The sequence below is a fragment of the Sorex araneus genome, chromosome 9 (assembly GCF_027595985.1).
Source record: "Sorex araneus isolate mSorAra2 chromosome 9, mSorAra2.pri, whole genome shotgun sequence".
NCBI lineage: Eukaryota > Metazoa > Chordata > Mammalia > Eulipotyphla > Soricidae > Sorex > Sorex araneus.
This window is the reverse complement of record NC_073310.1, coordinates 42,600,620-42,617,569: the sequence shown is the minus strand read 5'-3', so window position 1 is coordinate 42,617,569 and position 16,950 is coordinate 42,600,620. Positions and strand designations below refer to the sequence as shown.

Below are 16,950 nucleotides of genomic sequence, written 5' to 3'. Positions count from 1 at the left end.
GGCGTTTGCCTTGCATGCGGCTGACCCAGGTTCGATTCCCAGCATCCCATATGGTCCCCTGAGCACCGCCAGGAGTAATTCCTGAGTGCAGAGCCAGGAGTAACCCCTGTGCATCGCCAGGTGTGACCCAAAAAGAAAAAAAAATTATATGGCACAAAATTATATGCCATAATTTATATGGCACAAAACATGAACACTGTCAAGATAATGAAGCCATAAATTTCTCCCAAGTTTTACTTTGTTAGCCCTATTTTGCATTCTTCTCACCTCTAAACCTCTACTTCTCGGGTGCTGGAGATACAGTAGCAGTGGTTAAGGCATTTACTTGCCTTGCATGCATCCGACTTGGGCTTAAATCTCAGCATCCTATATGGTCTCCCAAGTCCCACCAGGAATGATCCCTGAGTGCAAAGCCAGGAGTAAGCCCTGAACACCACTGATGTGCCATCCCCCCACCAATCCAAAACAAACAAAATAACCAACCAAACCAAAAACAGCTGTACTGGGGCTGGAGCAATAGTTCAGTGGGAAGGGTGTTTGCCTTTTATGCAGATGACCCGGGTTCAATCCCTGGCATCCCATATGGTCCCCTGAGCACTCCCTGAGTACAAAACCAGGAATAAACCCTCAGCACCACCAAGCGTAGCTCAAAAACAAAACAACAACAAAAGCCCTCAAGCAATCAAATACTTTCTGCTGTAACATCCATTAAAACTTTACATACACAGCATCAACTTTTTGTCACTCAGGATAATTAATGAAAATCTATCTATCTTGTTGCATGTGTCAGTGGCTATTTATTTTTACTGGGGACTAGTATCCTATTCTATGGATTTGTTACAATTCATCTTCAGTGGAATCCCTGTCCCCCCACCCCCCGTTTAGGGAATATTACAATAGTTAATAGAAATGTTTAAGAAAAAAGTATACATATAATACTCAGGAGTAGTACAGGGGCTAAGGTGTTTGCTTTGCATGTGATCAATCCTAGTTTGATCCCAAGCACTGCATATGTTCACCTGAGCACCACCTGGAGTAGTCCCTGAACACAGCCAGAAATAAGCCCTGAGCACCACTGAGTGTGGCCCAGAAACAAAAACAAAACAGACACCCCCCACCCCCCAAAAAACCCTGAAAAAAACAAAAACAAAATAGCAGTTACTAGGCTAGGTAGAGAACTCAAAGGGCCCGAGCACTTACCTTGCATGTGTGAGGTCTTGAATCAATACCCAACACAACATAGGCCCCGGAGCACACCTGGATAAGAGTCTCCAAAAATAGTTGGATGACCCTGGTGGCCCCCAATACTGCTGGTCCAAGCAGCACAATATCAGAGAGTCCAAATACTGAACTACTGAGTAGGGCTGAATATCACTCAGTGGCACCAGGCATAACCAGGGAGGCCCTGCCCACAAAACAATAGGTTCCAGGAGTTGGGGTATGGGAACTGAGATGAAGAAGTACAGCACAGAGGCTGGAGCAATAGCACAGCGGGTAGGGCGTTTGCCTTGCACGAGGCCGACCCGGGTTCGATTCCCAGCATTCCATATGGTTCCCCTGAGCACCACCAGGGGTGATTCCTGAGTGCAGAGCCAGGAATAACCCCTGTGCATCGCCAGGTGTGACCCAAAAAGCAAAAAAGTAAATAAATAAATAAAATAAAAGATTAAAAAAAAAAGAAAAAAGTACAGCACAGACGAATTTAAACAAGTGGAAAACTATGTATGATATTGTAATGAAGATGTCATTATACAACTGCCAAAACTTGCAGAATGCAGAATTATCAGAGTAAACTCTAAGGTAAACTGTGAACTTAGGGCAATTATAATGTATTGATCAAGACAGCATCCTCATGGGTAATACTGATAATGGGGGGAAGCTATGTATTTATAGGGGGCAATGGTGTATGGGAAATTTCTACCTTCTTTTCCATGTTACCACAAACTTAAAACTACTTTAAAATTAAGTCATAAAAAATGTCTTTTACATAATATGAGACTGACACCCAAGGACAGTAGACACAAAGGCCAGGAAGACTGCTCCATAGTTGGAAGCCTGCCTCATGAGTTGGGGGAAAAGGCAACTGGAATAGAGAAGGGATCATTAAGTCAATGATGGCTGGGGGGATCATTTGGGATGGAAGATGTTTGCTGAAAGCAGATAAAGGACTAAATGTGATAGCCTCTCAGTATCTATATTGCAAACCGTAACGTCCAAAAGCAGAGAGAGAGTATGGGGAAAACTGTCTGCCATAGAGGTGGGAGGGGTGGTGGTGGGTGGGGGAGTTAGAGTTGGGAGGGGATACTGGGGACATTGATGGTGGAAAATGTGTACCGGTGGAGGGATGGGTATTCGATCATTGTATGACTGAAACTCAAATATGAAAGCTTTGTAACTGTATTTCATAGTGATTAAAAAAAAAAAAAGATAAAAAACCCTCAATTTTTTAACCGCCAGTTTTATAAAGTACCATTTTTCATTCCTATCAGCAGTTATTTGTTGATAAATTTAGGATACTGAGTCTTCTTATCCAAGATCCTGTATGTTTTCCCAATTATCTATCTGTATTATGCACATTTCCTATTCCACTACTATGTGGTATTTTTTGTTGCTACACCAGAGCGTTATGCATACAAGATATGTGTTCTAGTTGAGCCATATCCCTGGCTGATCCTGTGTGTTATTCTATCTTTTTTTTGAAAGTACATTATAAGAGGCCAGTGAGATAATACAGGCAGAAGGGTGCTTGCCTTGTATATGGCTGACCCAGGTTCGATCCCTAGCATCCCAGATGGTTCCCCAAGCCTACCAGGAGTGATTCCTGAGTGCAGAGCCAGGAGCAATACCTGAGCACCACTGGGTGTGACCCAAAACCTAAAAATAAGTAAGTAAATAAAGTATACTATAGGAGTCAGTGATAGCACAGTGGGAAATGTGTTTTCCTTGTACACGGCCAACCCAGGTTTGATCTCCGGCACCACATATGGATCCCTGAGCACACCAGAAGTACGTCCTGAGCACAGAACCAGGAGTAACCCCCGAGCACCACTGGGTGTGGCCCCCAAACAAAACAAAAAAAAAAACCAAAAAAGTATATTATAAAAAATACTGTACAAATAATTTGAATTGGGGCCGGAGCAATAGTACAGCTAAAAGGTCGTTTGCCTTACAAGCGGCCAACCAAGGTTTGATCCCCAGCATTCCATATGGCCCCCTGAGCACCACCAGGGGTAATTCCTGAGTACAGAGCCAGGAGTAACCCCAAGCATCACTGGGTGTGACCCCCAAAATAAAAATTTTTGTATTGTACTATGACTTCGCCAGAGAGGAAAAGAACCTGCACTTTTGCTGAAAATAAAGATTTGTTATTATCTTTGATGAAGTAAAGGACTTTAAGATTAAACAATGTTATGGTTAAGCACTGAAGCCACAGCATAGCGGGTAGGGAGTTTGCCTTGCACGCGGCTGACCCGGGTTTAATTCCTCCGTTCCTTCTGGAGAGCCAGGCAAGCTACCAAGAATATCCCACAAGCACAGCAGAGCCTGGCAAGCTCCCCGGGGCTATGGTTAAGCAATTAAGGATAAAAAAAATGTAGTAATGTCAAATTGGAGAGTAAAACAAAATTACACTACTATGCCATTCTGACGAATAATAATCAGAAAGTGTAGCTCAATTTACTTAAATATGTAAAGTCACAGCTAAAGTACTCAATGGTCCAAAGTGATAACTATCAACCATAAGTTACCAGTATGAAGCCTAAAAACATATCATATTTTAATTTTTCCTCATAAGGAAAATACTAAAACATCAGCAATACAATCTCAATACAAAGGATAAAATAAAACCAAAACATCGCAAGTTTTAAAAAAGTTCTTTTTTTCTTTTTGCTTTTTCGGTCACACCTGGCGATGCACAGGGGTTACTCCTGGCTCTGCACTCAGGAACCACTCCTGGTGGTGCTCAGGGGAACCATATGAGATACTGGGAATTGAACCCGGGTTGGCCTAGTGCAAGGCAAACGCCCTACCCGCTGTGCTATAGCTCCAGCCCCAAAAGTTCTATTTTTCTTTTGCCACACACCTGGCTGAGTTCAGGGCTTACTCTTGGCTCAGGAGACCATATGGGGTACTGGAGATCGAATCCAGATCAGCTGTATAAGAGGCCTTACCCACTGTGCTTTCTCACTGGTCCCCTGAAAAGTTCTGACATTTCATCACTAGACACAGGAATTAAAATTGCATTCCATTTCTACTTATCCAAGTTACTTTACATTTGTAGGCTTTCCTTGAATTTTTATACCCTTTAAAATGCAAGGTAGGCCAGAGAGATAGTCTAGGGACTGAGATGCATGTCTCAGATGACCCAGATTGGATCTCTGACACCACATGATCCTCCAAGCATCACATTGATAGGTGCAAGTCTGGAGGTCTTTCAGTACAACAAGGTGTGGCCCTTAAGAGCCCAAGCACTGCCAAGGCAGCCTAGGTAATCCCTGACACTGCAGGGCCAGAAAATCTGAGGATATAGCAGCACTATATCCTCAGATTTTCACACAGAGCAACCGACCCAGTTGCCTGAGAACTGCTGGAAGAACTGCCCTCCCCAAATAATAAAGCAAAAACATTTTCAATTAAATTAAAACACAAAACTGGGGCTGGAGCGATAGCCCGGCAGGTAAGGCATTTGCCTTGCATGGGGCCGACCCAGGTTTGATTCCCACCATCCCATATGGTCCCCTGAGTACCGCCAGAGATAATTCCTGAGTGCAAAGCCAGGAGTAACCCCTGAGCATCACCAGGTGTGACCCAAAAAGCAAAACAAACAAACAAACAAACAAAAAGCAAAAAACTTGAGATAGGGATCTTACACTTGGCAGTGGACAAGCTTCACATGTATGTGGTCCTGGATTCAATCCCCTGGTATGGAAATTCACCCCCCTAACAAAAAATGGGATATCCCACAAAGTGGATATGCCTTTAGGTATTAAAACGCATAAGGTTGCAAAAATGCACCCAGGAAAGAATAGAATAGATAACAAATATCTGCCTACTGCAAAATATGTGCCAGGCAAGCACAGAATAAGATTGTTTAAGGTCTTTTAGATATAGGGACTACATGAACAAAAAGTAAGAAATTGACTCTACTCTGTACTTTTGTTTGTTTTGTTTTCGAGGCCACACCAAGCAAGGGCTTACTCCTGGCTCTGCACTCAGAGATCACTCCTGGCAGGCTTAGGGGACCACATAAAGTGCTGAAGATCAATTCCAGGTCATCTGTATGTGAGGCAAATGCCCTAACTGCCTCTTTTCCTCGTACTTTTATAGGTCCTGCTGATTAGCTATATGAATACCTCAGCTTCTGATCTTCATGTATGTATGTGTGTTAAGGTATGTAGTAGGTTAGGGTCTGTCTACTTAAACAGTGTCAGCACAGGGTGCGGGCAGCAATGTGGTACTGAATAAATGGCTATTCTGTGAGACCACTGATGGCTGCTCAGGTGATCCTAAACTTGGACAGTCTATGTTTGTCCCACTGTTTATCTCACTCTCTACGACCAGCCTCATTGACCTAGGCTATAGGACCTGTTTGGCAGGATTCAGGACACTCTGTGACTCTTCCACTATATATTTCATATTATGTCTGTGTACACCTCAAAGACATGTGTATGTGCGTGTATGTGTGTGTATACATGTCTTTTGGTGCACATAGACATAATATAAAAGCTAGTGATCTCGCTGGGAGAAAGTCATCCCAGACAGAGAAGGGAACACCAAGTTAAATGTGATTGGAAATCCCGAGCGGGGAGGGAGATGCACACTGAAAGTAGACTAGAGACTGTATATGATGGCCTCTCAATACCCCTATTGCAAACCACAACACCCAAAAGGAGAGAGAGAGAACAAATTGGAATGCTCTGCCACAGAGGCGGAGTGGGGTGGGGGGATGAGATAGGGGGAGTGGGAGGGATATTGAATTCATTAAGTGGTGGAGAATGGACACTGGTGGAGGGATGGGCTCTTGAACATTGCATGAGGGTAAAACAAGCACAAAAATGTGTGAATCTGTAACTGTACCCTCACTATGAGTCACTAATTAAAAAATCAATAAATTATAAAAAAAAAAAAACCTAGTGAGGGGCCGGAGCGATAGCACAGCGGGTAGGGCGTTTGCCTTGCATGCGGCCGACCCGGGTTCGATCCCCGGCATCCCATATGGTCCCCCAAGCACCGCCAGGAGTAATTCCTGAGTGCAGAGCCAGGAGTAACCCCTGAGCATCGCTGGGTGTGACCCAAAAAAGCAAAAAAAAAAAAAAAAAACAAAACAAAACAAAACAAAACAAAACAAAAACCTAGTGATCTTATATACTTCAAAATTTCACTCAAAAGTAGCAGTATATTTTCCAGTATGTTTGAAAGCAGGGTAACACTGGAAAAGGAAAAGTCTTTAACACAAAAGTTTTATACTGAAAATATAGGGGATGCATTTACCTCATTTCTGTTTCTATAAAGATCAAATTGCATTTTTGGGAAGGATCCTAAGATCATATAAAGAGTGACAAAAACTAAAAATAATGTATACATTAGCTTATAATTTCATTAAATACTTTCATGCAACCTAAAAGCAATACTCAGAGAGAGTAGGGACAAATAATACAATGAAAAATGTGCAAAGTCTATGATCTGGATAAAAATGAAATTGCACATCTAATTATAAGAAGGGTAAATACACAAAACACCTAACTTAGCACAGGATCTATTTAAAATACAGTTATAAAAAGTTCTGTTTCAGTACTAGTTCAGTTCTGTTTCACATCTTTTTGAAAACGATGGCAATAACAACACTACTAGTTGATTTTATTTTCAGTAATAACATTTTTTACCTCCGTGGTTTTCCCATAAGTCGCCTGATTTTTCCCCATTCTACTCTTGTTAACTTTCTTGTTTTCAAGTTAGGAAAGGATTCCTTTAGACATACACAAAAATCATTATCGCCTTCAAATAGAGGTCTGTAAAATAAAAAATGGCATTTTAATGGTTAATATATAAATATGTTACTTAAAAGACAAAATTTAAAATACATATTCTAATTTTCAACATCTCCAAACATACAAAGAGGCATTATTAAAAGTCCACCTGCCAAAGAAAAAGATCAAAGAGCTGAAGTGCATGTTTTGCATGCAGGAAACCCAGATTTGATTCCTGGCATCACAGGTCTCCCTAGCATCACTAGGAATAAGCCCTGAACACGGATTCAGTAACCTTCGAGTACCATCAGGCATGACCCCTCCCCCCACAAATAACTTCCTCTAAACCCTTCAAAAAGGTATGCCTAGAGGTGTGCCTAGTGGCAAGCATGAGACTCTGCGTTTGGTCCCTGGTGTTGCTTGAGGCAACTCTGCTCTCTGGGAACCCTGGTGTTGCAACAGTATGCAATCTCCAGAGCACTGTAGCCAAGTGTGAGCATGGCAACTGAAAGGTATGAATCCCAGTGAGCGAGCACAAAAACTAAACATGTGCAAGCACCATAGCCAGGAGCATGCCCATCAGTGAGCATGACAAACCCCACAACCTAGCATGCCATTGATCTTTGGTTACCTCACAACAGCAGCAAAGGGAAGGATAGGGAGTGGAGGGGAAAGTTCTTCTAAGGTCTGGGAATTTGGCTCAGAGTAAAGCACTTGCAGAAACAAGATTGAGTTTTAGATTTTTCTTCCTATTTTGTTTCTGGACTGCTCCTGGTTCTTATGCTCAGGGGTTACTCCCAGCTGTGCTTGAGGAATCATGCAGTGCCAGAGAAGAAATGCAGGCTTTCTGCATAAAAAAACTTGCACTACACCTACTGGGATACCTCTCCAGTCTGAGGCCATGAGTTTGATCCCAAATACCATCACAAATGTGTGCTCTCTGGGTAGAGCATTAATAAGTGTGTGTTAGCACCACACAACTGTGTGCAAATCTTTTGTTCGTTTTTTGGGTCACACCCGGCACTGCACAGGGGTTACTCCTGGCTCATGCACTCAGGAATTAATCCTGGCGGTGCTCAGGGAACCATTGAGGACTGAACCCGGGTTGGCTGCCTACAAGGCAAAGCCCTACCTGCTGTGCTATCTATCCAGCCCCTGCAAATCTTGATTACTACAGCAATAACAATGGGAATGGAAGAAAAATAAACAGGCAAAAGTTATTCTAAAACTCTTACATCAAATCTTTAGAATTTGTGGAATTAATAATGTGTGAAAAAGGGCTGGAGCAATAGCACAGCGGGACAGTGAGTAGGGTGTTTGCCTTGCACACGGCCAATCCGGGCTCAATTCCCAGCATCCCATACAGTCCCCTAAGCACCGCCAGGAGTAATCCTAAGTGCATGAGCCAGGAGTAAGCGCTGTGCATCGCTGGGTGTGACCCAAAAAAGAAAAAAAAATAGTGTCAAAGTTACTCAGCCAATATTGTCTGTGCTTAAGATTACTGAAGACACTGAAAAAAAAATTATTTGTGTCTTTTTTTGGTTTTTTTGGGTCACACCCAGTGATGTTCAGGAGTTACTCCTGGCTCTGCACTCAGGTTTACTTCTCTGCACTCAGGCATTACTCCTGCAGTGTTTGGTGGAACATATGGGATGCTGGAGATCGAACCTGGGTCCACCACAGGCAAGGCAAGTGTATATTCCTTTTTTTAAGTACATATTCTTTGGAAAACTACTCTAACAGTTATGATTTTTGCTGAAGATAAACAAAGTTAACTACAAAGTATCTTTGTCCCAAAGGTAATACCATCACTAAGGAGTCCCCTTTGAGATGAAAGTAGTTTTGGAAACTGAGTAACTCTAGAGGGTCAGATTCTTAGAAATTTCAGAAAAATTCAGTTAACAGAAGGACCCTGAGTGTTCTCTTTAGTTTAGGGGGAAGAAAAAAAACATCAACAAACAAAAAGACAACAATTTTATTAAAGAGTTTGGGAAACCCGCCTTAGCAATGCTAGGGGCTTAAATCTGTAAGTCACAGTTTAAGACCAAACCATTGGTTTGGAAAGCAGAGATCAGTAAGGATAAGTCACCAGAAAAGCAAGCACCAATGGCTGGCATAGATTTGATGAAATTAGATAAGGATGGATTAGAAGTCAATTTTTTTCTTCACTAATTTCTACTGCTATATATCTAGATTTCAATCTTTTATTTTGTCCTATTTAAACATTTAAATATAACTAAAGTGGGGGCTGAAGAGATAGCACAGTGGGTAGGGCGTTTGCCTTGCACGTGGCCGACCTGGGTTCAAATCCCAGCATCCCATATGGTCCCCTGAGCACGGCCAGGGGTAATTCCTGAGTGCAGAGCCAGGAGTAACCCCTGTGCATCACCAGGTGTGACCCAAAAAACAAAAAATATAAGTAAATAAATAAATAAAAATAAATATAACTAAAGTACCTAAGTATTATTCCTCAGAGGACTAGCTCCCCCAAAATCTTACTGAATCACTTTTACAATTAATATTTACCTACTATTGAGCCATCATTCAAATATCAAAATTTATAAAATTAGTATCTTTCATTACAAAGAAAGTGCTTTGTTTCAGAGTATCTCAAGTTCAAAGCCTTCATATATTATAACATCACTGTATCACTGTATCACTGTCATCCGTTGCTCATCGATTTGCCTGAGCGGGCATCAGTAACATCTCCATTGTGAGACTTGTTGTTACTGTTTTTGGCATATCAAATATGCCATGGGTAGCTTGCCAGGTTCTGTCGTGTGGGTGAGATACTCTCGGTAGCTTGCTGGGCTCTCCAAGAGGGGTGGAGGAATTGAACTCGGGTCAGCTGCGTGCAAGGCAAACACCCTACCCACTGTGCTGTCGCTCCAGCCCTTCCAAGAGTAAATAAACATGATAAAAGGAATCAAACCCTATTTCTCATCCACCTTCATCCAATATTTACCACTACTTGGCCTAAGAGGATTGGACAATGAACTATCTGCAAGGCTACTCAAATGTTATGCTGCAAGTTAAAGGAGGTAGTTTTCTAAGATATGTGGGTGTCCTTGCTTCAGCCAAATCAGCAACCTGTAACATAAAAATTATATTTTCATTTACTTTTTCATAAAAACGTACAACTTCCCCAAAAGGATGGGGAAAGAAAACTACGAGAAATGAAAACATATCCTAAGACTCAGGAATAGAAAAGAATAGTTAGGGAACAAAAAAAGAATCAAAATAGAAATGGTTGTAGTTTATAATGACTGAGTTTAAACATCTGGCTCATGTCATCTTCATAATATAAACCATGATACATACTTATCTATATTGGAGTAGAACCACTCATATATACACCATTTATGTGCTTTGGGAAGCTTGAGGAGGTTACGTAATCGAAAACCAATCTTCTGTGAGGCTTTCTTATCCGGTGTTGACATTGTTGCTGTAAATTTCTATATAATTAAAAAAAGATTAATTACAATTCCAGAAAGTAAAAATAAATTTCTCTAACACTGAATGCATTCATAAAAGGGCAAATTATCATTAAGTTCACAAAACAAAAACAGTATCTAACATGGAAATTTCGTTTTGCTCTGTTCATGTGTTTTTGTTTTTTTGGGCTTCCCTAGCAGGGGGCCAGTGCTCAGAGGCTACTCAGGCTACTCTCGGGTTCCGTGCTTGGGGTTGCTCCTGGCTGTGCTTAGAGGGCCACATAGTGCCAGGGCTCAAGTCTGCACCTCCTGCATATGACACATGCACTCCAGTTTGTTAAACTATGTCTCTCCAGTCCTCCTTCGGTGTCTTTTTTTTTTTAGGACAGGAGGAGGGGACTAGAAGCCCCACACCTGGCAGTGCTCAGATATTACTCCTGCACTTGTACTCAGGTATCAGTTGTGGCAGCACTCAGGGACTATATGTACTGCTAGGGATTGAACCAGAGTTGGCCATACGTAAGGGTGGACATCTTAACTTCTGTACTATTTGCTCAATTCTTTTTTATTATTTGTAACAATTAAATATTTTTATCATTTCTTACAGTTAAGTCTCTGGTTTCATAATATATTCTGACAGGGGTCAGAGCAATAGTACAGTGGGTAGGACACTTGCCTTATATGCAGCCGACCTAGATTCAATCCCATGTGGTCCCCCAAGCACCACCAGGCGTAGAGTATAGAGTATAGAGCCAGGAGTAACTACTGATTAGTGCCAGGAAACCCATCTATCCCCCCAAAAAAAGAAGAGGAAAAAAATTCCTGACAAAGAGTGAAACACTTGCAACCATCATGTTTCCATTACAGTGCAATTTCAATTAAGCTACACAGTAAGAACATACTTTTGAGAAATATTCTTGGTTTTTTTTTAAAAAAAAGCTTTGGTTTTTTAAAAAAACTTTTTTATTGAATCATTGTGAGATAGACCATTATGAAGCTGTTCATGATTGGATTTCAGTCTTACAGCATTCCAACACCCATCTTTCCAGCAGTGTACATTTCCCAGTGTCCCCAGGTTCCCTCCCATCACCCCTTACCCTCTACCCCCTTGCTTGCCTCTATGGCAGGGACTTCTCTCTCTGTCTCTCTCTCTCCGTCTCTCCCCCCACCTCTTTTGGGCATTGTGGCCTGCAATACTGACACTGAAAGGTTATCATCCCTTACCTACTTTTAACACTCAGATCTTGTCCAGCATGATCATTTCCAGCTATTATTGTCACAGTGGTCTCTTCTCTATCTTACCTACCCTCAGTCCTATATATACTTGTGGTTAGTGCTAACCATTGACCAGCCTCCTATCCCATTCCCCCTGGCCATGGATCTTAGAGATTTTTGGTATTAAGAGACTATTAAGGCTCTAGAATCGATAGGTTAGAACATCAGTTTTATAAGCAAGTTCAATTCCCTGGTCACCACATGCACTAGCATGATGCTGGCAGTTCTGATGTTTGAATCTGGGCCTCTGCTGTCTATGATTCCCAGCACTACAAGAAATTTCCATCTATATTTCAGTCATGTGTGTGCAAGTACCACAAAGAAGTTCAATCCCTGGTGAACACCTTAACTAAACAGGTGTGAGTGCCTCAGCCAGGAATTGTGAGCCCAGGAAAGCATATATGTGATCACAGCACCCACCTCAGGCAAGCACTATAATCAGAAAGTGCATGTCCCAATAGAAGAATGTAATCTCGAGCAAACACATGTGCAAGTACCACAACTGAAGGAGTACAAACCACAGTGAGCACCTCGGCAGAGTGTGCAAGCACTGCAATTCCCCAGAGGGCACCATATCCAGGTATGTATGTCACCCAGTCACCACAATAACAACAACTGAAGGAAAAGGGCCCATGTCACTGTCACTGTCATCCAGTTGCTCATTGATTTGTTCGAGCGGGCACCAGTAACGTCTCTCACTGAGAGACTTATTGTTACTGTTTTTGGCATATCCAATACGCACAGGTAGCTTGCCAGGCTCTGCCGTGTGGGCTCCATACTCTGGGTAGCTTGCTGGGCTCTCCGAGAGAGGCGGAGGAATCGAACATGGGTCCGCGTGAAAGGCGAACGCCCAACCGAGAGAGAGAGAGAGAGAGAGAGAGAGAGAGAGAGAGAGAGTGCGAGAGCATGCAGGCAAGTACTAAGCCTAGATTTTCACCAGTGAATTCTACAACATTAAAGAGAGCTTTAATGCAATTCTAATGTTTTAAATAACTTGGGTGGGGGGTGGGGGAAGGCTTCCTGACTACTGAGTGTGAAGGGTCTGAGACCATACCTGGCAGTGCTCAGGGATTACTCAGGATCTGTGCTCAGAGTCACTCCTCGCAGTTCCTGAGAGAACATACGCAGTGCTGGGGACTGAACTGAGGGCACCCACATGTAAGACAAATGCCTAGCCCCCTGGCACTATCTCTCCAGCCCCATCCCAAATATTTTTTATAAAGATAAAATATCATAACAAAATCTGGCAAAGTATAATAAAAGAGAAACTTAAAAAATATCATTCATTTGCATTAGTTTCATTTTCTAATTTAAAAATTGGAGGGTTGGGGGTAGTGTAGGAACCTCCCAATAAGTGCTCAGGAGACCTAGGGAACACGTCTGGGGACACAGCCCAGAAGGTTCAACACTCAGACCCAGCAACTGTAATGTTTTGGATCCTAGTAGCGCTGGAGGCCACTAAGGGCTAAGTGGTTAAGGCCTTGTATGTGGTCAATTTGAGTTCGATCCCCAGCACCCCATATGGTTCCCCAAGCAATTCCCCAGAGGGAACAGGAGTGATCCCTGCCACAGAGCCAGGATCAAGCTGTGAGCATAGCCAGTATGGCCCAACAAAACAAAACAAATACTCAGTGATATGAACACCTCACCAAAAATACTCAACCCAACCATACTATCATTCATATTTGAAACAACAATACAGAATTTCACAGGTAAGCAGAAGGAACTTCATAACCTTAAAGTAATTTTATAAGAAACATTGAAAGGACCTTTTTTAAAAAAAAAAATTAAATCACCGTGAGCTATAGTTACAAAACTTTCATGTTTGAGTTTCAGTCATACTGAACACCTTCCACCACTGTACATTTTCTACCACCAATGTCCCCAGTATCCCTCCCCACCTCCTGTCCCACCCCTCCCCCTGCCTCTATGGCAGACAATTTCCTCCATATTCTCTCTATACTTATGGGTATTATGGTTTGCAATACAGATAGTGAGAAGCCATCATGGTTGGTCCTTTATCTACTTTCAGCACACATGCCAAGGGATCCCTTCAACCATCACTGACTTAGTGATCCCTTCTTTATCTAGCTATCTTCTCCCTCAGCTCATAAGGCAGGCTTCCAGTTGTGAAGCAATCTTGAAGGGACTTCTTTTAAGACAACAACACAATAGTAGGGAGACTTTAACACTGCTTTACCACCTCTGGATAGATCAACTAAAACTCAACAAGGAAATACTGGCTTTGAAGGAAGAAATGAAAGAGATGGGCTTAACAAATATATACAGGGCTCTTCATACCCCAAAAGTCAAATACATATTCTTCTCCAGTGCACCTGGGCCACTATCCACATGCTGGGTCACAAAACATATCTTTAAAAAATCAAGAAGGCAGAAACGGTATCAATTATCCTCTCAGAACATAATTTGTTGAAAATGAAAGTTAATCACCAACAGAAATGAGAAATAAACTCTTAACACTTGAAAATTAAACAACTCACTAATGAACAACAACAAAGAGAAAATCAGATTATATATAAAGATTCCTGGAAACAACTGAGAATGAAGATATGAGCTACCAGAACATACGGGACACAGCAAAAAGTGATGTTAAGAGAAAAGTTTATAGCAATGTAAGCTATGAACTTTCACAGGAAGGAAGAAAAGGGCCCACTATCAATAGTCTAATTGCTCAGTTTAAGCAATTAGAAAAAGGCCAAAAAAAGGAAACCAAAGCAAGCTGAAAGAAGGAAAAATAAAGTACTGAGGGTAGGTCGTCTGCTTTCCATCCAGCCAACTGGGTTCAATCCCCGGCACCACATACGGTCTCCAAGCTCGCCAGTAGTGATCTCTGAGCACAGAGCCAGGAGTAAGCCCTGAGCATTGTTTGGTGTGGCCCAAGGGAAAAATAAAATTTAGAGCAAAAATCAATGAAATGGAGGTTAAAAAACAATTCAAAAGATCAACAAAACTGGGGCCGGAGCGATAGCACAGCGGGTAGGGCGTTTGCCTTGCACGCGGTTGACCCAGGTTTGATCCCCTGCATCCCATATGGTCCCCAAGCACTGCCAGGAGTAATTCCTGAGTGCAAAGCCAGGAGTAACCCCTGAGTATCGCTGGGTGCGACCCAAAAAGAAAAAAAAAATTAAAAAAATCAACAAAACGGGGCTGGAGCGACAGCACAGCGAGTAGGGCGTTTGCCTTGCACGCGGCCGACCCGGGTTCGATCCCCAGCATCCCATATGGTCCCCTGAGCACCGCCAGGAGGAACTCCTGAGTGCAAAGCCAGGAGTTACCCCTGTGCATCGCTGGGTGAGACCCAAAAAGAAAAAAAAAAAATCAACAAAACTAAGAGCTGGTTCTTTGAAAAATAAACAAGATTGACAAACCATTAGCTTTAACCATAGCTGACTTACCAAGAAAAGACAAAGAATCCTAGTATACCGAATCAGAAATAAAAGCGGAGACATCACAACAGATACCACAGAAATTCAAAGGACCATCAATGATTACTTAAAAAAAATCTTTATGCCATAAAATTTATTCATCTAGAAGAAATGGATAAATTTTTTGACTGCTTCCAAGCTTTGAATCAAGAGGAAACCGAGGAACTAAGCAGACCAATTACTATCATACTGAAATGACAATCAAAATCTTCCCCCAAACAAAAGCCCAGGCCCTGGTGGTTTACTGCTGAGTTCTTCTAAATCTTTAAAGATCTACTTTCAATCCTTTTCAGGCGCCTTCAAAAAGCTGAAGGAACAAAAATCACCCCAAAATGCTTCTATGAGGTAAACATTCCCTCGATACCAAAACCAGACACACACTTCACAAAAAAAGAGAAACTACAGACTTATATACCTGACAAACACATAGGCAAAGATCCTCAACAAAATTTTAGCAAATCAAACACAATATGGCAAAAAAAATTATATGTTATGGTCAATTAGAATTCATCCCAGGGATGCCAGTATGATTTAATATATGCAAGTCAATCAATTCAGTACACCATACAAGGAAAAATAAAAAAATAAAAATCATGCATCACATCCATAGATGCAGAATAAGCACTATAGCAGTGTGGCACTGTCATCCCACTGTTCATTGATTTGCTTGAGTGGGCACCAGTAATGTCTCCATTGTGAGACTTACTGTGACTATTTTTGGCATATCAAATATGCCACGGGTAGCCTGCCAGGCTCTCCCGTGCAGGTGAGATACTCTTGTAGCTTGCTGGGCTCTCTGAGAGGGACGAAGGAATCAAACCCAGGCCAGCCGAGTGCAAGGCAAATGCCCTACCCACTGTGCTATTGCTCCAGCCCAAAGAAAAAGCAGCTGACAAAATCCAAAACCAATTCATGATTTAAAAAAAAAAAAGTTCTCAATAAAGTGGGGATTGGAGGTATTTTCCTCAACACAGTTAAAGTCATTTACAATAAATCCACAGCAAACATCATACTCACTGGTAAAAAGCTGAAAACTGTCTTAGAATAGCCACAAGACAAGGTTGCCCACTCTCACCACTATTATTCAATAGCAGTCAAGTGAGATAACATTAAAAAAAGTCATACTCTCACTACCTACAGAATGATATATTATTCTTAGACCCTTCAGACACCACAAAGGGGCCAAGGGATGGTATAGCAGATAAGGTACTATCTGAACTATATCTCTGGAATACTATATGGCCCCCTGGGCACTCCCTGGAGTGATTCCTGAGTGCAGAGCCAGGTGTGAGCTAAAACAAAGGACTACAAAAAAGTTCCTAGGAATAATAGACATACAACATAGTAGGAATAACAGACTTATACAATATAGTGGGGCAAGCTACAAAATCAACACACAGAAATCCATGGCCTTCCTATACTCAGGTAATAAAACAAAGAGTAGAAATGGAATAAAATTTAGAGTTCAGAGGCAGATTGCTGGAATCTTCAAGCCCGTGTTATCCCTGAACACCTATCTTGTTTGCTTGTATCTATGCTTGCTTATTTCTACACTGCAGAAGCCAATGTTCTCTCTTGAACATGTGCTTCTCTTCCTCTCCTCTCACACCTTCGTAAGAAAAGTTTATTAAATAAAAATTATCTTGTCTCACTAAAAAAAAGGGGGGGGCTAGCTTCTGGCTCTGCACTCAGATCTCTCCTGGCAGGGCTCAGGAGTGTCAGGGATTGAATTTGGGTCAGCTGCCTGCAAGGCGAGTGCCCTACTTGTTAAACTATCTCTTCAGCCCTCATCAAATTTCAAAGAACCACAAAAGATTCCTAATGGTCTAA

At 41.9% G+C, this 16,950-nt stretch overlaps 1 protein-coding gene across 2 annotated transcripts in view; it reads right to left on the bottom strand.

Moving 5' to 3' along the window:
* Positions 1-16,950, bottom strand: part of LIN9 (lin-9 DREAM MuvB core complex component) — a 66,902-nt gene that overhangs the window by 31,741 nt on the left and 18,211 nt on the right. Inside the window, exons 5-7 of one of the 2 annotated variants that reach the window (XM_055147047.1) lie at positions 12,417-12,473; positions 10,287-10,420; positions 6,882-7,007 (exon numbers count right to left, since the gene is read on the bottom strand). In XM_055147047.1, the coding sequence (XP_055003022.1) occupies positions 6,882-7,007; positions 10,287-10,420; positions 12,417-12,473 (317 nt within the window). The remainder of the gene's footprint in view (positions 1-6,881; positions 7,008-10,286; positions 10,421-12,416; positions 12,474-16,950) is intronic. The other variant, XM_055147048.1, reaches the window with a different exon arrangement.